This window comes from Pseudorca crassidens, chromosome 2, assembly GCF_039906515.1.
Source record: "Pseudorca crassidens isolate mPseCra1 chromosome 2, mPseCra1.hap1, whole genome shotgun sequence".
NCBI classification, from domain to species: Eukaryota; Metazoa; Chordata; class Mammalia; order Artiodactyla; family Delphinidae; genus Pseudorca; species Pseudorca crassidens.
The window spans coordinates 126277177-126301038 of NC_090297.1; the positions used below are offsets into that span (position 1 = coordinate 126277177).

The following is a 23862-nucleotide window of genomic DNA, read 5'->3' on the forward strand; positions in this document are numbered from 1 at the left end:
TGGCATGTGATTTGGAATCTTTTCATATGCATATTTGCTGTATGTATATCTTCTTTGGTGACAAGGTGTCTGTTAAAGGTCTTTGGCCCATTTTTTAATCAGGTTGTTTTCTTGCTATTGAGTTTTTAGAGTTTTTTGTGTATTTTAGATAACAGTCCTTTTTTATCAGATGTGTCTGTTGCAAATGTTTTCTCCCAGTTTGTGACTTGTCTTCTCATTCCTTTGACATTGTCTTCCACAGAGCAGAAGTTTTTAATTTTAATGACATTCAGTTTATCAGTTATCTCTTTTATGAATAGTGCCTTTTGGTGTTATATCTAAAAAGTCATTGCCTGAGATCATCTAGATTTTCTCCTGTGTTGTCTTCTAGGAGTTTTATAGTTTGGAGTTTTGCATTAGGTCTATAATCCATTTTGAGTGAAAGGCATAAGGTCTGTGTCTAGATTTATTTATTTTTTGCTGGAGGATGTCCAGTTGTTCCAGCCCAGTTGTTGAAAAGAATATTTTTATTCCATTGTATTGCCTTTGCACCCTTGCCAAAGATCAGTTGAGTGTATTAATATGGGCTCTGGGCTCTCTGTTCTATTCCATTGATCTCTATTCTGTTCTTCTGCTGATACCCACTGTAGCTTTATAGTAAGCATTAAAGTCAAGTAGTGCCAGTCCAGCTTTGTTCTTCAATATTATGTTGGTTATTTTGGGTCTTTTGCCTCTCTATATAAACTTGAGAATCATTTTGTCAATATCCATAAAATAACTTGCTGGGATTTTGATTGGTATTGTGGTGAATCTATAGATCAAGTTAGGATGAACTGACATTGACATCTTGACAATGCTAAGTCTTCTTACCAATGAATATGGGATATCTCTCCATTTATTTAGTTCCCTGATTTCATTCGAGTTTTGTAGTTTTCCTCACAGATCTTGTACATATTTTGTTAGATTTATACCTAAGTAATTCTTTTTTTTTTGAGTGCTAATGTAAACGTTACTGTGTTTTTTATATCAAATTCCACTTGTTCATTGCTGCTAGGAAAGTAATTGATTTTTGTATATTAATCTTGTATTCTGTAACCTTGCTATAATGACTTATTAGTTCCAAGAGGTTTTTTGTCATATGTTTAATCCTTAAGTGACCTGATTTGTTGTTTGGGAGTTTAAAAGTTAGCATTTTTAATCTCATAGGTAGGTTCTGTGAAAATGCAAAATAAAGTGGAAGCTGTATTACTGACTTTCAGAGGGATATTAATAATTCAGCTAACAAGTGTAACTGAAAGGTAAGCAGGCTCAGTGACATTTTCTGATGGTGTGAATAAAGATCAGTAGCCAAGAATAAGTTTCTGTTGCAAGATGTAGGACTCTACTTTGTGTTTCTGTCTAAAGTCAACAATAACATTTTACTTTTGATTGTATGTCTTTGAAAATATTTTCTTTAATTCTTACACCAACTCCATGAGATAAGTAGAGCAAGTAAATTTTCAACCAGTTTGACAGGTGAAGAAACTGAGGTATGGAATAATTAATTGACTGGCCTAAGGTTACTGAGGTGTGGAGAAAAGCAACACCAGAACTTTGACTCCAAAGCTTTTAACTCTCCTTTGGGAAATTTAAATATTAAGCTTATGTTGTTTCAAAGGTCAATATGCAGGATTTAAAAAACACACTTAGTTCATTTATTAGAACTTATCATAGTTTCATTTCTCAGGCATTTTGTAAAGAATATCTCTTACAGATCTTATGTAGTATAGTATGAATGTGAGTCAAGATTCTCCAATTGTCTGACCTACAAGGTTAACACTGATATGGACAATCCAGAAAGTACAATAGAAGTGTTATCATTTAGTTTGTAATGCTTTTAAGAAAAATTTCTCCCGATTGTTTTATCTTCCTCTATTGCTTTGCTCAGGCTGCTATTAAAATTAACTTGCATACATTGATTAAAGGCTAACTACACTCTGGGGAACACAGCCCTGGACTGTTTGGAAGATGAAAGAAAACAATTTAGGGTTAACTAGCATTCCTAAAATTAAGAGACTTCATTCAGCTCTACTTTGTGTATCATGTCTACCTATGTATCAAATTACCCTAAGATCTGTTAAAATTTAAGAAAGGTGAAGCCTATCTGAAAACAACCACCGTTTTATTTCAGAAGAACAGACAGAACCATAAATCAAATTAAGACATATCAGAGAATTCATTTGTCTACCTACTTTGGTCATATTAGATTCTTTTGGCAGTTAGCAAATCAAGTTGAAACCTTGCTTTGTATTCTAAGGCCTAACTCACAGACAAATGGACTTCCTCAAAGATAATTGAGAACTAAGGAAGTTTTTGTTAAATATTAACGGTATGATCGGAGAACTGTCAAAACTCTGCAAGAAGATGGCTGTTTTTCTCTGGGATTTTAAGAAAGAGAAGGGGAGAAAAACCCTGCAAAATTATCAGAGTTTAATGTTAATGCTTTATTTTCTTAGAGAAATTATAATTATTTGCTGCTCACACAAAGGAATTTTTCTCCATTCTCTTTTTTATATAGATCCATTGGAACCACAGCGGCGTCTTCTCCCTGTGAAGAAAAGTCGACAACAACTTCAGCGAGAAAAAGCCCTTCAAGAGCAAAGCCAAAAACTTGGACTTCAAGATAGATCAACCTCATTACCTCCAGAGCAGCTGCTTTCTGCACCAAAACAAAGATATAATACTCAAAGACCATGTTCTTCTCCCCCCACTCCCCCCACACTCACCTCTCCTATTGGTGATGGAAAACCACAGGGTATTGAAAGTCAACCAGGGGAACTAGGACTTAAGAATTCCCATGAAGGTCACAAAAATGCTGAGGTTCTACCTCCAAAACCAGATTGCAAATTGGAAAAAAAGAAAGTGGAATTGTTAGTAAGTCTGTATATCCATGAGACTTTTTTCCATTTTAACGTTTTTTTCCCATTGGGCTTTGAAGAAATGCGTTTTGTTTGTTTTATATTCTAACGTAGAAATGTAATGAATAAACTATTGAAAAATAGCTACCACCTAAATATAAGTAGCAGTGTTGCACACTTATGTTTTATGTTATTTAGTCTTTACAATAGTCTTACAATGCACGTTCATTATTTTCACTTTATAGATGAGATATCTTGGACTCAAAGATACTGTATTCCCAAAGTGAATACACCACTAATAAGTAGCAGAGTTGGGGTTCACATACAGGACTCTCTGGATCCAGAGTCTATGCCCTTTACACTCACCAGAACCAGTTCTTATATGCATGGTACTCCTCCCCAAATTGCACCCATTCTTTCAACTTCCAGATTGCATCTCCATTGGCCCAGAAAAGGGTACTTCTGAAGAGACGTGAAGGGATGGTCAAAGGAAAAAGTATTGGAAATTGAGAGGACTAATTAAATAATTCAGCTGCATCATTAGATTTCTTTTTTTAATGTGTTTGTATTAGAAACCACCTGCAGAATTTGGTTTAGCCACATTTTTGTGGAAATTACCATTCTATGACTTGTGAATTCTTATAATCAGAATTTTTTTTATTATATAGTTTATGTTTGAATATCCACTCTTTATTTCCTCCTGATTTATCACTCACAGGGAAGAAAGAATGGTATTTGTTTCTTTTTTCCATTTTCTGAGTCTTTCTTTTTCAAAGTGTCTTATGTTTTTTCTAATCTCACCTATTTTTCCAATCTCTGCTAATCCAGATTCTGTACTGCGTTTTAAGTGTTTCCTGCCCACCAGGGGTTTACAGCCTAGAAATCATTTTGACAAGAGACAGAAAGCCACATGAAGTGTGAGACCCAAATTAAACAGATGCATACTTTTAATGTCTTAAGTGTAGTTTACCAGCAAAGTCCTGAGACAAGTTGTTGCGGGGGTGTGTAAATTGAGCTGGAGAATTTAGGCTGAATGTCATTAGGAAAATTATTCTCTTTTTAGGTACTTGAGAAAATATTCATAGAAGACATGTAATCTCAGGAACTGTTGTTAAAACGGAGAAATTCTGAGGCTCTAAGGGGGGAAAGGAAAAGTATATACTAGAGAAGGTCAGAGATGACATTTCACTTTTCTGAAAGAGGCACAAGATAAGCCAGAAAATAGAGAATTAAGGAAGTGAAAAGGACTTGGAAGCAGAAGATGCTTGCCTAGTGAGTTCCTTGATGCTGTAATACCCCACCAAGACCCCTGAAGGAGAGATGCCCTGATAAAAATAATGGTTAGAGAAAATCCAGGTGTCACTGTTGAACACCATTTGGGTGCTGGGTGAGCTGGAACTAAGGTATCTGGGGAGGAGGTACCTGCAGGTAGTAAAAATGAGAAAGGACCAATGCCAGCACTAAGGTGGAGGCTGTAGGAATGGAGAGAAAAGGATAATTTTGCAAGTGGTTACTAGGTCTGGGAATAGAGATTTTTGATATAATGGCTGTGAGAAATGACAGTAATAGGAGCAAATAGCTTTGTCATTACCTTGTTTAATTTGAGTTGATATTAAGTTCATGAATTTACAGGAAATTTTAATATATTTCTTTTAGAATTGGAAAGATGGGAAGACAATTCATGTTTTCAGATCTTTGGAGTTTTTCTTTAGCCCAACATTCAAGTCTTAGTTCATAGTGTTTCACTCTGTTTAAAATGTTTAAGAGCTAGAAAGAAGTGAGTAAATTGTAAGAGAATGTATGAAATAAACATTGGTTACTGTGCTAAGGGTTATTACATGGTGAAGATGTGTATTATAGAAAACTATAAAAGATATGAAGTTAGTTACAGAACAACTTATTTTGCTTTCTATTTTGCATATAACACATGATTAACTTAAACAAGTTTCTTTGTACTCCAAAAAAATGCCATAGTACTCTGGCTTCCAGTTTGGGTTCCTAGGTTATATATGTATAATGGATTTCAAAGGGCCAATTTATATAAGCCTTCTTTACTTCAAATCATAGTCTTTGTTCCTATTAGAACAAAATAATGAGCTACAGACGGGTTCCTTTTAAGAGGACTTTTTTTTTTTTTTTTTGCGGTACGCAGGCCTCTCACCGTTGTGGCCTCTCCCATTGCGGAGCACAGGCTCCGGACACGCAGGCTCAGCAGCCATGGCTCACGGGCCTAGCCGCTCCGCGGCATGTGGGATCTTCCCGGACCTGGGCACGAACCTGTGTCCCCTGCATTGGCAGGCAGACTCTCAACCACTGTGCCACCAGGGAAGCCCTAAGAGGACTTTTGAAAGAAAATATATATAATCTGGTTGATTAAATTTTATACTTAGGAACTGAGACTGGTAAGGTGGAGCAGGGTTTCAGAAACTCATTTTTATACTTTTGCTCCCTAGGCAAGAAAAATCTCGTTGGGAAGTCCTCCAACAAGAACAACGGCTAATGGAAGAGAAAAATAAACGTAAGAAAGCTCTTTTGGCTAAAGCTATTGCAGAAAGGTGAGGCACCTGAACCAGGAGAGCTTGTTTGTAATCTGTAATTAGTTTTGTCATGTTTTATATTTATTTTCCTATGTCTGTTCTAATAAATGGCGTTTTCTCTACAACCATTACTTTTAAGACCTACTAAACAAATTATGCTTTACAAATGATACTGAAATTACAGTCTTAATTTATTAAGGAGGGCTTTTTAAGCATAGATTATAATGTATTTATGAATACAGGGGCAATTAAAACTTAAGGATCATCATCAGTGTTTTTAGTTTTAACCATCTACACATTCATAAGGGAGCAGTAAATAGCTATCAACATAAGTAAATTAGCAACAAATGCAGGTTTTAATTTTCACAATAGGCCTTAATCATCTGACATGTGGAGGAATAAGATTATTCCACATAAGTGACTTATACACCCACAAATCCTAATTGTATTTCCTATGGCCATTTTTCTTAAATAATGTATCCTGCCCCCACTGATAAAAGGTACATGATATAATTTAACTTTTTATCCTTGACTGTGGGTCACCATTATGAGCATTGTCCCATACTGTATACAATTCAGTTTTTCTCTCACCTTCCAGAGTGAGCTTGTCAGCGATCCCTTTTCCTTTACTGCACTGTACAAGCCTTGAACAGCAACATTCCTATTTGAGCCACTTTTCCCATCCCTCACCCACTCTTCCCTCTTTGTAGTTTCTAGTGTGCTGTGGCCTTAGGAAACCAAGCTCAGTCAATAAAGCAATGATTGAGAATAGTGAGAACTAAATGCAAGCAAGTATTCAGAGGCATTTTCTTTTTAGATCTCCAGAAAAGTCTGGCACAACTATTACTCATTAAAGCTGGTGTGTGTGTCAGGGGGAGAGGAAGGAATAGGGATGGAGAGAAAGGCACGTGGGTATAAGAGTAATTCAGGATTTTATCTGCCAAAGGGATGTATGTATTTGAAAATAATGATTTTTTTTTTCTTACTGGTACACCTTGATCTTTCGTGAAGCAACTTACTGAACTTATGTTTTAAGAAGAAAAACAATGTGATTATTGAAACATGATTATTGAAAAGCATTTTAGTAGTCTTCAGTTTGGAAGAGGTTGGGGAGGCTGTTTACTCGGGATTTTACAAAAAGATTCACAGGCTCGGCACTTACTCTTCTCTACGTGCTTTTGATTTAAGACAGAAAGTATTACTGTAGACAGAAGTGTAAGGAAATATAACCTGCTTAGATTATTACTAAATGGGTAGTGAATCACTTGAAGTAAAAAGATCACGTGGTTAACTTTTGTAGGCAGAAAATAAGGGTAAATGCATAATGGAGTAGAAATCAGGAGAATGTAAGTTGCAGTATAGTGGTTTTATTGGGAGTTTTATTCTCCTGTGAGAATGTGTATGAAATTTCAAAATGAGTGGAATTGTGATTAAAGGTTGGCTTTTGTATTTGTTTATTCTGTTTCTTAAGTAGATGATGTACTTGGGGTTGGAGAGAAGGCTGAGGTTGCTTCTAAACAAAGGAACAAAAAGAGTGTTTGGTTTTGAGCCCCAGAAAGAAGAATTTTGAGGACCTGTAGTTTTCCTAAGGAAGAGGAATCAAAGAAGTTTGGGGAAATGAATCTTAAGAAAATTAAAACCGATTGACATATACATGCTACTATATATAAAATAGATAACTAATAAGAACCTACGGTATGGCACAGGGAACTCTACTCAATACTCTGTAATGGCCTATATGGGAAAAGAATCTAAAAAAGAGTGAATATATGTATATGTATAACTGATTCACTTTGCTGTATATCTGAAAGTAACACAACATTGTAAATCAACTATACCCCAATAAAAATTATTTTAAAAAATAATAAAACCAAATAGATGTTCTCAGACTTATAAAGGAATGGTGTTTAATGTAGGCAGCTGTTCTTGGCGTCCACTAAGTATCAGACAAATGAAAGTAGGCTTAGCAAGAAGAGTTTAAGGCTGGAATTTGGAAAGCTGTGTTCAGTATTCCAGCATATCCAGTTCTCTATACAGATACATCCTTTTAGTGCTTATTCTCATCCTTATGGAATGAATATAGGCCTATGAGTGAACTCTCTATTGGTATTTTTTTTAATTACTTTTTTTCCTTGTGTATAAAAAAGTATGTACTAATATATAATTTGGCCTAATAAGGAGGAAAAGTGCAAATGCAGTTTTAGAGATATACCAAAATGTTACCAGCATTTGTTTTATCTCAGTTTTTCTAGTTTTTTTTTTTAATTCTTAAAACTTACACATTATAATCATATTGTATATACAGTAGCTTGCTTTTTTCACTTATATTGTGTATGGATACATGATTTTAAAATGTTTTTATTTTTCCACTCATATTCCTCATTTTATAGATCTAAAAGAACTCAGGCAGAAACCATGAAACTAAAGAGGATCCAGAAGGAGTTACAGGCTTTAGATGACATGGTGTCAGCTGACATTGGAATCCTCAGGAACCGGATTGATCAGGCCAGCCTTGACTATTCATATGCTTGGTAAGTTGGGGAAATGGAACTCTGAACAAGGAGTTTAATTTAGTTAAGGTTTATTGCTGGCTAGGCCAGGGCATTTATATATATCATCATTAAGCCTCATAATGACCCTATTAGGCGCTGTATTTATTCCAGTTTTATACTAAATCAAGTATCTCCTTTTTGAAGTCTTCCTTAACTCTGCCCTACCCATTAACCTTGTTTATATCCCTGTTAGAGCATTTCTTGCATTATTTATTTACATTTTAGTCTTTCCTGCTAAACCATCAGCTGTTTAATATTTGAGACTCTTTAAATGTCTAAATGACTTGCCCCAGAACTCTATATATTATTCTGACACCAAGTCTGTGCTCTTTCTTTTAGAAATTTTGATTATGTGAGATGGTATAGGGACTAGCCTATTTCTCATTTCAGTTTCCATCAAAGAAAGGAGATCTAGTTTATTTTTTAAAACCTTTGAGTATTTGAAAGAAAATACCACTCTGTCTTGAAAGCTTGAAGTTTTTTCTTTTTTTTTTGCAATTATACTGTATATAAAATGGCTTGCTATCATGTGTTTCCTTGGTTTTAATGATTGGCATTTTTTTAAAGAGAAAAAATCATCATTGCATATTCTCAAAACAAACTAACACATGTAAAGAATTACATGAGCTTTGCAAACAGATAAAAGCAAAAAATTAAGCCCAATTTCAGGGTTATCAGTCCTTTCAACATTGCTTTAATCATCCTGGATTGTCTTTTTTCACAAGGGAATGCTGTGTTAATGACTCAGTTTTGCATCTTTCTCTGTAACACTAGAAATCAATCAGAGTGCCGCATTAGTCCAGGGTAAACCACAGCATCAGAATGTTTATGTAACAATTTAATAAAGCGGAAATGCTTGATTGTGGTTTTTAATTCACTGTTTATTGTTTAAGAAAGAGGTTTGTGGTGTCCTTGTGATTTTTGTAATTGTTGTTTGACCATATGCTCTTAGACCTAATGGGTTGCTTTTATTAATTAACTGTGTAAATTAATGCCATCAGTAGCTGATAACTGGTGGTTCCATTTCTGTTAATAAGGTCATTAAGGAGGTAACCAAGATTTTATTAAGATTAAACTAAGCGTAGATTTTTAGCACATTTTATTCTCTGTAACTTAAGTTTACCAGAGGAACATTTTTATGCCTTTGTAGCTCCTTAAATGAATAATTCTGATTATTCTGGATATCTCCACAGAAAAATCATTTGATCGTGTTTTAATTCAGTCCTAGGGGAGGCTGAAGAGGATGCCTTTGTACATTGAAAATTATATAAGAAATGTCATAGTTTTAGCCTTCTGAGAACCACAAAGAAGGTGGGATTCTGGTTAGAAGAGAAGACATCCCATAGTATATGAATATTTTTAATGACATTTTAGTACACTTTTATATAGTAAAAAGATTTTATATGGTAAATTTTTACATCTCTTAAGCTAAAGATGACAGTTTATCATGATACTAGTATTGACATAGATGTATGTGAGTATCCTTATCGTATGTGTGAGGCTATTTTTAAAAACATAAGCTCTTGAGTTAAGTCAAAGAGAAGCCACTGACAATTTAGACTAGAACCAGGGTTGTATCTTGTTCATGCATAAGATTAAGACAGTATTTTCTAAATTTACATCTGTGGTTATTAAGAAAGTATAGATTGGTGATATAGTATTATGGTCTAGATTTCTACTAGAAGGTAATCTGCAGGGCAGTTTCTGTGGTTCTGTGGGAGATTTCCTTGATTTTTTTTTTTTTAATGAAAACATTGTAGTTCTGTAGTGGCTGGCATGGTGCTGTGTCCACAAAATGTTCTTGTATACGAATAGGCCAGAATTCATCCTAAAATTGGTTTCTGTAGAGCAGTGTCAGGGTATCCACCTCTGAGGAGATGGTACTTGGAGTGTCCCAGCGGAGAGAGTTGTCACTGCTGCTGCTGTTCACAGCTGTGATTACAGTGCTGCCATGTGCTGCGCAGGCAGCTTGTAAAACTAGAGTGCCTGCCTGTAGAACATTTCTTTAACCCTCAGTATACCAGGAAAAACAATGATCACCATTTGCCATCAATGTTTAATAGACGCTCCCATACGCACATGCACACATACACGTGTAAACATATATACATAAATATTTTAAGTCATTTTATGAATAATTTAAAGAAGTAAGAATAAAAGATTGTGGAAAACACCTTTGTTAAAAAATTTTGTATCAAGTAATGTTTGACTGCAAACATTATAAAAAGCTAAAAGAATATTGTTATATCCTTTCAGCCACACAGGATGGTCCAGGTACTTGTAAAATATTGTATGATAAAATTCTTCCTCTTGAAATTATTAACTCTCGGAGAATAACGTATTTCCTTTTTATCCTCAGAAATATATTTTTCACTCATTGATTCTTGAGTTTGAGAAAATTCATCTAAGATGTGTTTTTCTGAAGACTCATACTCTGAGATTTCACTTACATGGTCAGTTTCAACATCTAGAATCTAGCCTGTCTCTGCATTTATATTGATTTGCTAGGGCTACCATAACAAATTACCAAAAACTGCGTAGCTCAAAACAACAAAAATTTATTCTCTTATGCTTTTGGAAACCAGAAGTCTGAAATCAAGGTGTCAATGGGGTTGTTATTCCTTCAGAGACTCTAGGGAAGAATACATTCCTTGCCTATTCCAGCTTCTTCTGGTGGCTGGAGACATTCCTTGGCTTGTGGCCACACTACTCAGTTCTGGGTCTCCATAGTCTCATTGATTCCTCCTGTTTTCTCTCAAAAGTTTCTCTGCCTTTTTCTTAAAAGGATACATGTGATTGTATTTAGGGCCCAGCTGGATAGTCCAGAATAGACTCCTCTCAAAATCTTTAACTTAGTCACATCTTTTACCATTTAAGGAAATGTTCACAGGTTCTTGGGATTAAGAAATGACTATCTTTCGGGGCCGGGGTGGGGTGGTCATTTTTTAGCCTCCACAACATGCATCTTTTGATTTGTCTAATAACTGCAAAATGTCTTCATCTGTCAATTTTCTTTGTCATTCTGGGTAGAAAACGAAAAGTAATAATTCTCATCTGAACAGTGAAAGCTAAGAGCAGATTACAAGTGTGCTATTTCCAGTCTTCTTTTATACCTTATTTAAAGGTGATGTAATACTTTGGCAAAACAGTAAGGAAACTAAGCGATGATGATTTATTTCATTATAGTATCATCCTTTTAGGTCATTCCATCATTCTCTGTTTTCTTATTATTTTAATTTTTTTAGCATAAATGTGAATAATTGATGAGTAATGAGTAAATAATTCCTAGGGTGATGAAATGGCAAAATGTTTCAAGATATAGGAAAAAATATATTTCAACAATCCCATAATATATCTTAGGTTTATAAAAGTGGACCCATATAGTAATTGCAAACTATAATTAAAGTCTATTTTTCAAAATATAAGTAAATTTTCTCTTTGTTCTCTGGAACACTTCTAAGAAAGGATAAAAATAATGATATGTTGATCCTTACAAATAGAACTGCTCAGGAAAGAAACTGAAGAACTAAGTATTTCATTGGAACCTAATGACATGCCAAGGGTTAATGGTGTTTTAAAAAAATTTCAGGGAACCAAAACCAAGAGACAGTTTCTAGAATCCTTTAAATAAGATTCATTAAATCATTCAGCATTCCTTTAAAATAATAAAACAATTCTATAATTACATTTCCAGTTCAATTTGTCTTACTGTGTTATGTATAATGCTCTTATTATTCTGTTCCAAAGTATGTCTTCATACTCTGATTTGGTATTATCCCCCTGACCCCCAGACTCATAGTGCAGTTTGTGAAACTAATCAATATTTTGCACATAAATCACTCTGTAAAAAAAATATATATATGCGTGTTTCTGGCCAGAAGGGCTTTAAATAAATAAACAAAATGCAGAATCTTCAGTGATTTATCCAGGGTGAAAGATCATTGGAAACCTAGGGACCTATTTGCAAATTTTAATTTCAATTCAGCATTCATGAGCCCAGTCAGTAAATCTTTACTAACTGACTTTGGCTGAGGGAGACCACAGACTTGCAGAGAAGGGAGGTTTGAGCTGGGGGGAGAGACAAGATATGTATACCTGTAGAGAATGTTGTCAGAGCTCTTAAGCTGGATGAAAGAACATTCATAAACAGGATATGTTATAAAGTATGGAAATAAGGGATCCAGATACCCAACACAGCTCCTTTACAACAATTCTTTTAACATAGGGGTAATTGAAAAACATCTAGTTCTCATTCTTATATTTACTAGATGACAGTAAAAAAATGAAATATGAGAAATGAACATAATATAAATAAGTTTTCAAATATAAACACCAAGTCCTTAAATTGTACATAATTTTAATTTTAGATACATGTTTAGTGGTATACTAACAGTGCTTTTTTATTCTGGTGCTCTGAAGAAGTAGTTCTGTTTCTTGAATGCCTACCAGGCACTGGGCTAGACACTTGCCCTGTTTATTCTATTTAATGCTTAATTAACACTCCTATGAGATGTTATTATCATCACCATTCTACAGATAAACCAAGACTTAGTTCAAGAAACCACCCCTGGTCACCATACTGGAATTTTCAGTCACTGCATGCCTTTTCTCCAGCCTCTTCCACAGGAACCTGGCTGTGTTTTGTATTCATGATATTGAGCCTGGGACACACCTGATAAGAACAAAGATGGGAACTCCAGAACATTTAATCCATAGACTAAACTGGGGTGCATGGCATGGCCTGGCACTAAGAGTTCTGTTTAAACTGATACGAGTCAAGCCAAGCCAACCCAGGTCCTCCCTCTGGAATTTTGGGATTGGAACACTGAGGGATTGAGTGGAGTGAATTTGATGTCAAGGCACAGCTGGTGGCCATATTGGGCTGTGAATATGATAGGAAAGCCTAAATGAGAGAAACTGTGGTTTCTCAGCATTAGCATGAGCAATAGCCTTTGATTCCAATGACATGCCTGTGAGATTGCCTCTTGTATCCTACAATAAAACCCATTTTTTACCTGAGTGAGTATGACTGAATATCTGCTCGTTACATCCAGAAAAAGCCTTCAACAAAGGAGGTACACACATAGTAAATGGCAAAGGCAGGTTTTGAACCCTGGGTTCTCTAAAAGCAAGGCCTTTTATTTTTTCACTATATTTCCCTCCAAGACAGAGAATCTTGCATAAGGAGATATACCTGTTTCTTTTTTGCTATAACTCTAGTATTAGAAATTATTATGTTGAGTAAGGTAAGGCAGTCATAACAGGTAAGGCGTCATGGCCTTCACAACTGTTAGTGGTAACTAAATAGAATAATTAGTTGGTAGGTAGGGGTCGTCCTCTTTTCTGGGCAAAAAGAAAAGCAACGCATTATATGGAAAAGGCAAAAAAGAAGAAAAAAAGAAAAAGGAAGATTGCAAAGTGACTTCCCCAAGTAGAATTACCCTACTTCAAATAAATCTGGCATTACCTACCTATGGAGTTTCTATATATATAAAAGTAATAAACTTTTCTTAATAGAAGTCTAACAGTAGTCTGTTACAGAGTGGAGAGGGTGAAAACAACTTAACCTGGGGATTCTCAACTGGGGGCAGTTTTGCCCCTTAGGAGACATTTGGTAATGTCTGGAGACATTTTTGGTTCTCACAACCAGTGGGTGCTACTGACAACCAAGGAGAGAAAGCCAGTGATGTTCTGCACATCCTGCAATGTACGGGACAGCTCCCCACAACAAAGAATTACATGGCCCAAGTTGTCAGTAATGCTGAGGTTGAGAAACCCTGCTTAAACGTATCCTGAAGTTTTCTCTTCTACTTGGTGTTTACTTCTTACTCTCACCTAGTATCATTGGGCTGGCTGCGCTCTGTCATTTCTGAACCACTGTCCATGTCCTTCTCCACCAAAATTTTTCTTCTTTTTCTACTCCATTAATCAAAAGATATGGATTTTCTACTTTCTCCATCTCTTATTATTTTGTCTCATAAATCTAACCAGTTGAGTGCTGGAGCTGGCTCGCCCTGGTTCATGAGAGAGATTTTGTGTATCTCTTCCCAATTCTGTATTCAGTGATGTCTCACTGATAGCTTGAAATTGGACATAGTAATAGTATTTTTACTACAGAAATTGATAAACACTACAAATTAGGGCTCTCCCCCACTGGAGCTAGCACACCACTGAATTAACCTATCAGCCTGCTTTCATTCAAGCACAGCCTTGGAAAGAAGAAATGGGTGTCGAAGAATGTTGTTAGGTTAGGAGAGTCCAAATGTGCATGTTGTGGAAGTTTCAGCAGCAATAGCCTACTTTGTCTAACGTGTAGATAAGTGTTCGTAAAGTATTAATAGCCATATTTTCATCATATATATATATATATTTCCCGATTTTGGAGTTTAATTATTATTTCTAGGCCCTCCTTTGACTGTCTTCTTCAATGGAAAACTAATGGACCAGTCTTTGTACCTGTCCCTGCAGGAAGCGGTTTGACAGGGCTGAAGCAGAGTATGTTACAGCAAAGCTAGATCTACAGCGCAAGACTGAGCTTAAAGAGCAACTCACTGAACACCTTTGTACGATCATACAGCAAAACGAGCTCCGCAAGGCCAAGAAGTTGGAGGAGTTGATGCAACAACTAGATGTGCACGCTGATGAGGAGACTTTGGAGCTCGAGGTGGAGGTGGAGAGACTGCTGTGTGAACAAGAAGCAGAAGTAGGGAAACAAGTGGTTCATTCAGAGAGACCATTTCAGCCTTCTGGGGAGAATATGACCGTAGGGTTTGCTAAAGAGAACAAAAAGCATCAAGACCAGGCTGCTTCCCCAAAGGTAGATGAACAGTGTGAAAGCTCCAGTAGCATTGCCCTTCTTGATCCAGACCAGCCAAATCAAGAAGTTGAAACTACTGTAAAAGACATTTCAGCTGCTCTGACCACATGAGGTGCCAGTGTTTGTTCTTTACAACTAACATTCAGTAAACTAAACTTTCTGTTGTAGATCATACCATGACCTCTGATAAATGCCTCTTCAAAGCAGTATTAATTTTTAAATCCATTAGTTTTAGTATAATGTTTGAACATTCTAGAAAATCTGAGATTATGATAATTTTTTATATGGAGGCATAGTTCACCTTGATTTTGATCCAGTTCCTTCATTGTACGCTTACAAACAAGTGATTTAAAAGGATGGAAGAAAAACTACATGGTTAATAGTGTTTTTAGACCAGGTGAATACTGAAAAGTAAAGTGAAAAGTGAACTCAGTACCTAATTGAACTCATTTAACTTCTCCTGGGAGAAATGTTGAGAATGAGAGTACTATTTTATGTAATCAGTAAAGAGACATAAAAGCTAACATGTGAAAAAGAATGAGGAACAACCAACAAAAGTAGTAGGTTGAATTATCTATTTGGATCTCACTAGAGTTGTAAAACACAACTTGGAAGTTGTAGTTTATGAAAAGAACCAGAAAACTTAAACCAGCATCACTTTTGTTTTCAATTTGCCTTTTAAACGGCTTTAGTTTACAACCTGAGTTTTGGTTAGTTGATACACATGAGCGCACGTGCACACACACACACACAGATAGATATACACATACCATGGTATATAAATAATTTCACTGTTAATATATTGTCTCTTTAATCGGCACATTGATTAAATTTACCCTTCTGCAGGCTGAAAATAATATAAAAAATCTTATTGCTACTTTGGATTATCTAAAAAAGTTGATATATTTTCTTAAAGTTACCTCTAAGATATGTGTTTTATATGTTGGATATAAATTATCCTGTCATAAAACATTTAAATTATTAAAATGATGGTTTTCTTATTACTTCAATAGTTTGTTACTGTCACTAATACTTGACCCCTACATTGTGCTATATGTGAATGTGTAAATAAATATTGTAGTTTCGTCACAAAAATCTATGAATATCACATTAAATTATGATCTATTTATCAGAAATTCCAAAAGTACAAATACTACATTTTAAGTCTTAAAGAACTATTATAAAAGAAGATAAGGACAAATGTAACATTGTATCCATAATAACTTCTGAAAAGTTGGGGACATACTATTTTTAAATGAGTTTCTTTGAAGGTATTACCTTCTAGTAATGCAGATGAACTTTGTATTTTTATATTACGTAATTTGAGTTGAATTTATAGCTTTCCATTACTGCCTTCTCTAAACAGAGGCTTTTATACAGATAGTTGTTTTTTTATTCATGAATTACATACATAAAAACGGAAAGCTTCGTTGTCTAATACACTTGTTTTTCTAAGGAATAAATGATTCTAATGCATTTATAATGTCGCCTTTCAAAGTTTTAAGCAGTTTAGTATGTATTCTTAAGCACTATGTGGCAATAATGTATCCTGTATCTCCGTGTGGTAGATACACTTACCTCCTTTTTATAAGCCTCTTTTAGGGAAAATCCATCAATTCAGCTTCTATAATATTGGCTAAATGCAGGTAGGTACAATCTAATTCTCAGTCTATACTTTAAGTACTTATAAGGTACAAGGAGAATTGAGAACCATGAAATAAATGAATTGGATGGGAACTCAGAGATGATTCGATTTAATCATCTTATTTTACAGTTGAGGAATTTGAGAACCAGAGATTTCACTTATGGCAGGTTGGCCGACTGGCTCATGTTAAAGTGCTAGTAAAGTTGCAGTTCTAAACTCAATATATCTCATACATATATTAGGCCATGAAGTTCACTGCGTTTTTCCACTTGAAAATTTTGCTTTATAACTCATTCAGGGTTTGTACATGTGAAATGATTTCAAATGTCTATAAAAGGTCCACTGAAACCATTATTTTGAAAAACTTACCTTACTTGGCTTTCCCAGGGTGGTATCCAAGTGCTCAGGTGATGATATAAGTGACAAAGTTATATTGCATCCGTTTTGTACAAGGCAGCTGTCTCCCATGTGTGAGAGGAACAGAGCAAATGAGTGAGAATGGAGGCTCATTGGTATGAGGACCATATGCACTGGTTTTTCCAGGATAGCCCTGATGTCTTTTAAAATCATAAAATACACTTGAAAGACTTTTGATATATGGATTCAGAAATCCACAATAATTATTTTCTTTTTTTAATATTTTATTTTATTTATTTCTTTTTGGCTGCTTTGGGTCTTCGTTGCTGCACACAGGCTTTCTTCTAGTTGCGGTGAGCAGGGGCTGCTCTTCATTGTGGTGGGCATGCTTCTCATTGCGGTGGCTTCTCTTGTTGCAGAGCATGGGTTCTAGGTGCGCGGGCTTCAGTAGGTGCAGCATGCAGGCTCTAGAGCGCAGGCTCAGTAGTTGTGGTGCACGGGCTCTAGAGCACAGGCTCAGTAGTTGTGGCTCGCAGGCTCTAGAGTGCAGGCTCAGTAGTTGTGGCGCACGGGCTTAGTTGCTCCGCGGCATGTGGGATCTTCCCAGACCAGAGCTCCAACCCGTGTTCCCTGCATTGGCAGGCGGATTCTTAACCACCAGGGAAGCCCCAATAATTATTTTATGAACAATTTATGAAATGTTATGAACAAAATTACTGGTTCAAAATTACTGCCATGAGTTTACTGGGATGCTTCATAGAACTGTTCCTCTCTGGTGTTTAACTCCTCTTCTCTTCCTCCCTCTTCTCAGATAGTTAGAGCTTAATGTTATCAAGGCTCTTAATGATGTGATATGTAATTTAGGAGTTAACTGCTTTGTTATCTCACTTGTTCTATTTAAAAGATAGGGTTTACCAAATTGTAGTAATTTTCACTCATTATCTTAAAAAGGCATACTTTGAAGGGTAAACATGAATTCCAGAATTTAAGAGTTATAACTTGAGACTCTATTACTTTCTTTAAATTAGAGCCATTTTTATAGGTTTCAGAGAAGCAAAATTTCCTAAAGCATGGTTCTCAATACATTTAAAATAAAAAGTTTTTCTCAAGTTTTTCACCTCTGCATAATTCTGCAGAATTATAGCAATTGCAGGTGGTAAATCTTTGTACTCACTGAGAGCACAGCTGGTTTCCAAGTCAGCTGATACAAATCTCTGATTGGAATTCCTAGAACATATTTCATTGCTAGATTGGCATTTGAATTATAGAGTAAAAAGTCAGCTATAAACCTCTCTCATTCTTTGTTTGGATTTGGCAACGTAGTATTCTCAAGGAGCTTTAAGTATTCAGCAGCTTCCTCTTCTGAGGCATTGGCACAAAATGAACTCAAGTTATTCTGACCCAGGCCATTCCCAGTGACCTTTATAAATGATGTTTTGGGTTTTGTATTTCTAAGAGCTAAGTCAGCATTTTAAAAGTCCTTGATAGATATAACTCAGTCTGCCAGAGAAGACCTGGGGCCACTCTGTACCAGGGTAATTATACCCCTTCTCAACATAGATCTATCCCAGGCCAGACTTGAACTGCTCTCTGGAGGGATGAAGCAGGACGTGATTCTCCAGTCTGCCTTTACCTTAATGTCAGGCTACTTTGGCAAGCTCCTAATCCCAAACAGTTGTCTTGAAAATACAACATCATCTCTTCACGCAGTTGATCAAAAAAACAGCTGTGTGTAACTACATACATGCAGAGCTATATAAGAGGTATACAGTCTGCCTTTTGTCCTTAAGAAGCTTGTAGTCTGCTTGAAGGACTAAGATTTACATGCATAAAACAAATGCTGATAAAAGAACGTAATGTATTATTAATGGGAAGCAAAATAAGTGACCAGTGATGCATTCTCCAGAAGTCCCAAATTTTTAGAACAGTTCTAATTTTAGAGGGTCTGTACACTTGTTCTGCGATCTCTGAATGTATTTAGGACCTGCCATATCTCGGTTTGCCTTTAGCACTGAGGAGCAACACATACACAACTAAAAAAACAACAAAAAAAAAACTGCTAGACAACATGTCCAGATTTTAAGCTAAAAAATTGTAGTCACCAGAACAAGAGTGAAAGGAAGTTTTTGCATGACATGATGTAAAACAGGGGGCCCACTGGGATTTATCAGTTAAAAAAAAAAATCAAGCTTGGTAAAATGAACTTTAAGCACATACCTTTCTGACAAAGGGTTGATGGTATCTTATGTGGAGAAGAGCATAAATATAATATCTCATTACAGTAATTCAGGGTGTTGCTGAACCAAGGGGCAATAATTATTGCCCAAGCCAGAACAAGATGGAAATGGAACAGACTGGTGTGAACTCAAGGATGACAGTGTGGATGCATGTTCAAAGATCACACACATAAGAGAGGTCTTTTCAAGCCAAATGACTCTAGGCATCTAAAATAGAGCCATAATTAAGCAATAAGACGTGACAGAGGGCACATTTCTCAGTGATTATAGCATGCCTCAAGGGATAAGTCACTAGGCCAAAGGTTCACATGAGGAGTGAAATAATAACCTTGCAATGTATGGTATCGCGCTCTTAGAGGGAAAAGAAGCAAATGAATAATGGGAGTTAGAAGAGTCATTTCACGAACTCTTATTTCAGTTGTAGGGTTACACTGCCATATGTACATTACATGTAACCATTAGTTGTACCCCGCATCCTGAAGCTGTGTATTTACACCAGAGCCTTCACCTAATTTAAAACCCAGACTCTTCCATTTCAAATTTTCTTAGCCAAGCAAAAACCAAGTAATTAAGACACAAACAGACTTGAAAGTTCATAGCCGTATATATGGAACTACAGTCTGGTAGAACTATAATTACAGTTGCTCAGACCTGGCTTTTATAACTGAAAAATAACTGAAGCAACCACACTGAGTTATTTTTGTTATCTTGGCTCATTTATCTCATATGCATTTCCCTCAGAAAATACCAGTAGACATGGCCCCAGTGCCCCATAGGTCCAGAAACGTTTCCAGCTTTCTAGTCAGCTTTCCTTTCCCTACTGCTATGCTGCTGGTGGAAGATGGGGACAACTCTAGAGCTAGTGACTAACTGAACCCCACAGTACGGTGGAGGTGAGCCTTTCACTAGGATGAGAAGTGTGATACCCAGTAGCCGTCAAGTGGGGTAAACAATTTCCAGACTCTGACGGATGCCCTGAAAAGCCCAGCAGACAGAGGTAGGTATCTTACTGCCAGATGTCTCTCCCTGTTTCTATGATTCTTTATCACTTGGGAAGATAGTTAAAAATCTGAACCAAAGTCAGAGGACAAGATTTTTTGTGGACTTTAATGTCTCCCTATACCAGTGAATTTTGTCTCAGGCTGTTGTACCCTGGACAAAATGCTATGCAAACAATTTATCTTAGATAGTCTAAGCCCTTTTGTAACCAATGTTCTCACTCAAAATCTGTTCTTGAGAAAAGATCTGAATACAGTTGCTAGAGACTGAATGCTTGTGTCCCTCCAAAATTCATATGTTGAGCCATGACCCCCAATGTGATGGCATCAGGAGGCAAGGCCTTTTGGAAGTGATTAGGTGATGAGGGCAGAGCCCTCACGAATGGTATTTGTGCCCTTATAAGAGACTCCAGAAAACTTTCTGACCCTTTCCACCACGTGTGGGCACGGCAAGAAGACAGTCATCTCTGAACCAGGAAGCAGGTCCTCACTAGACCCAGAATCGGCCAACACCTTGATCTTGGACTTCCCAGCCTCCAGAACTTGAGAAATAAATATCTCAAGTGACTCGTTTATGAGTCACCCAGTCTATGCTATTCTGTTCATTTTTCAGACATTTGGTCCTGTCCAAAACTTCTATGAGCATATTTGGTCCATGCCAAATGGTTTTGGATGGGACCAAATATCTTATGGACCAAGTGTCTCTTATGGACATTTTGGACTGGACCAAATGTCCTTCCAGTTTCTATTATAGCAGCCCAGACAGACCAAGACAACGGTTACTTACATTTTGGGGAAACTTTAAGTCAGTAGGTTACTTTTCCCAAGGGTGTCTGCATTTTAATGTAGTGGAATATTTTAAAGTAATGTATTTTAATTTGTGTAGTGGAAATCTTAACCCCCAGCTAAAGGAATTTCAAGCATCAGAGAGCAGGTGTGAGAATAGTGCTACTGCCTGGAGAGGACTTGAGGAAATCCTGAAATCATACCCTACTGCATGAGCTGAGAAATGAGTCCGTGAAGCCTTTATTGCTCATGCTGGAATAATCCTCATTTGAGGAAAATTACTCCAACCTGAAAAGAAACCAAGTCTGCCATTCGGGCCATATATACCAGTTATTTGTAGCTGCATAGTAAGCCATCCCAAAACTTAGTGTCTTAAAACAGCAACCACTTTTATTTGCTTATGATTCTGTGGGTCAATACTTTGGTCTAGGCTGTGCAGAGAAGTTCACTGTGATTGCTGGGGAACACTCATGTGGTTGCAGTAATTTGGTAACTTCCCAGGGCTAGATGACCTAAGAAAGCCCCACTCACATTCTGGCAATTGGGGATGTCTGTCACCTGGGCTTTTTTCTCCATTTAGTCTCTTATCCTCAAGACGGTAGCATGAATTTCTATTTATGGACGTCCCGGGGTTCTAAGATGGCAAGTGTGTAAGCTGCAAAGCTTCTTGAGACCCAGGCTTAGCAGTCACATACCTTACTTCTGCATTCCACTGCAAAGCAAGCCACTAAATTAGCCCAGATTTGAGTGGTGGCAAAATGTACTCTACATCTTGAAGGGAGGAACAGAAAGGCACTCAGAAAAGGGTTAATCATACAGAAAAGGGAGGAACTGTTGTAGGCATCGTTGCAAACAATTTAGCCACAGTCTGCACCCTCCCCCTCGCTACTATAAGTCACAGCCATTTCACATGCAAAATGTACTCACCGCCTCCCCTAAAAGTCCCTTCCTAGTCTGATTTCAGGCATGGAGTCCAGGATCTCATCCTTTGATCAAGTCCAGATATGGATGAGTATTGCAAGGCTGAAATATTGAACAATATCCTGCAAACTAAGAAAGTTTGAGACCAAGAACTGAAGTAGGTGACTCCATAAAGTGCAATTATGGAGTTTATTATGGTAACTTCCATACAGGCAGGATCAAGCTGATGATGATCCAGAGACATTCACAGCTTCCCTCTGTACCATCAAAAAGGGCACAGGGGAATTTAAGGGGGTCAACGCTAAAAACAGAATCTGACTACTAGGGAGAAGTATGTCTGCGTTGACAGGAACCAGGAGGTTTTCCTTGCCTCCACCCCTGGGGGGTCTCATGATCACTAATCATCTGCATCAGCAAAAGGCGTTCTTCCAGTTTTCGTATTAAATGAAGGCAAGAGTAAAAGTTGATAGGGAACTTATCTGGCTTGGGTGCATTGCTTGTGAGGAGGCTAAAGCTCAGTGATGCAGAAAGGGGAGAGGGTAGGACTGCGGGTCTAAGATGGAGCTGACAGAATGGAGTCAATGTGGTTCAGCCACACAGTGAGGCTCCTCAGGTGTAACTCCTCCAGTGTGGCTCCTCTTAATCTAAAGACCTATGAACTAAAATGAAAAGTTACCTGTCCTGACCACATATCAACATACAGTGGTGAGACAGAACAGGATAGCTTCAGTAGGCATTCCCTTTTAAAAAGAAGAGGAACATGAGGCAAACTGAAGGCATTCTGAAATCTAGCCGGAGGTATGTTGTCAGGTCTCCCTCTTCTGGGGCCAGGGAATGTAATGAGAGCCTAGTTCTGCTCTCTGGGAGTGGCTCCCTAGTTCACAATTCTAGCCTACACACTCGGACATCTCTTCTCTTTTCCAGAAGAAATGACCCATGTTTGCAAATGAGTAGCTTTCTCAGCCTGCTTCCTGTCCATAGAAACTTGAGGATCCAGAGGTCTCTTTTCATTTTGGAAAGACTTAGTCTCTTTTAGTTCGAACTGGTGGTGCTTTTGTCAATTCAATTCTCTTGTATATGTCAGGGAGCTGTGACCCCATGTCTCTACTGTGGATTGAATTATGTCCTCCCAAAATATGTATGTTGAAACTCTAACCTCCAGCATAACTGTATTTGGAGATAGGGCTTATAAGGAGGTAGCTAAGGTTAAATGAGGTCGTAAGGGTGGGCCCCTGATCTGATAGGATTAGTGTCCTCATAAGAGACAACAGAAAGCCCTCATATTCTCTTTCTCTCCCTCTTTCTCTCTCTTTTTGCCTCTTTCTCTCTTTCTCTCTCTCTCTCCCTCTCCCTCATATGAGGACACAGCAAGTAGATGGCCATCTGCAAGCCAGGAAGAGAATGCTCACGAGAAATCGAATCAGCTGGAACCTTGATCTTGGTATTGCAGCCTCCAGAACTATGAGAAATACATTTCTAATGTTTGAGCTATCTAGCCTATCATGTTTTGTTATGGCAACCCAAGCTGACTAATACACATATATGTAGCAAGAACTGGGATGCTGTTAAATTCCATCCCAGCAGCTCCAAAACCCTTAACTTATTCCAGCATCTGAAGTCTAACGTCCAGTCTCATCTAAATATCATCTAAATCAGGTATGGCTTACATAAAACTATACACTTAAAAAGGGTGAATTTCGGGCTTCCCTGGTGGCGCTGTGGTTGAGAGTCTGCCTGCCGATGCGGGGGACACGGGTTCATGCCCCGGTCCGGGAAGATCCCACATGCCGCGGAGCGGCTGGGCCTGTGAGTCATGGCCGCTGAGCCTGCGCGTCCGGAGCCTGTGCTCCGCAACGGGAGAGGCCACAACGTGAGAGGCCCGTGTACTGCAAAAAAAAAAAAAAAAAAAAAAAAAAGGGTGAATTTCACTCTATATACACATGCCTCACTCAACAAATAAGCCTTTGAGAAAAAAATAGTGACTTAAAACAACTATTTTATTTTCTCACCATTCTGTGGGTCAGCAATTCGGACTAGGATCAGAGGGGCAGTTTTTATGTTCTATACACAGCATCAGAAGCAAATAAAATGATTTTTGTTTTAAAGGGATTAAGTTTTAGGGATGGTTTTTTACAC

At 37.2% G+C, this 23862-nt stretch overlaps 1 protein-coding gene across 4 annotated transcripts in view; it reads left to right on the forward strand.

Annotated features, from left to right (window-relative positions):
• The window catches only part of GORAB (golgin, RAB6 interacting), a 53122-nt gene that overhangs the window by 7348 nt on the left and 21912 nt on the right, over positions 1 to 23862 (forward strand). Inside the window, exons 2-5 of one of the 4 annotated variants that reach the window (XM_067728612.1) lie at positions 2537 to 2888; positions 5330 to 5431; positions 7804 to 7944; positions 14369 to 14613. In XM_067728612.1, coding sequence (XP_067584713.1) covers positions 2537 to 2888; positions 5330 to 5431; positions 7804 to 7944; positions 14369 to 14480 — 707 coding nt within the window. In that variant the 3' untranslated portion in view covers positions 14481 to 14613. Of the gene's footprint in view, positions 1 to 2536; positions 2893 to 5329; positions 5432 to 7803; positions 7945 to 14368; positions 16259 to 23862 lie in introns of those variants that run through there. The other 3 variants (XM_067728611.1, XM_067728614.1, XM_067728613.1) reach the window with 3 other exon arrangements.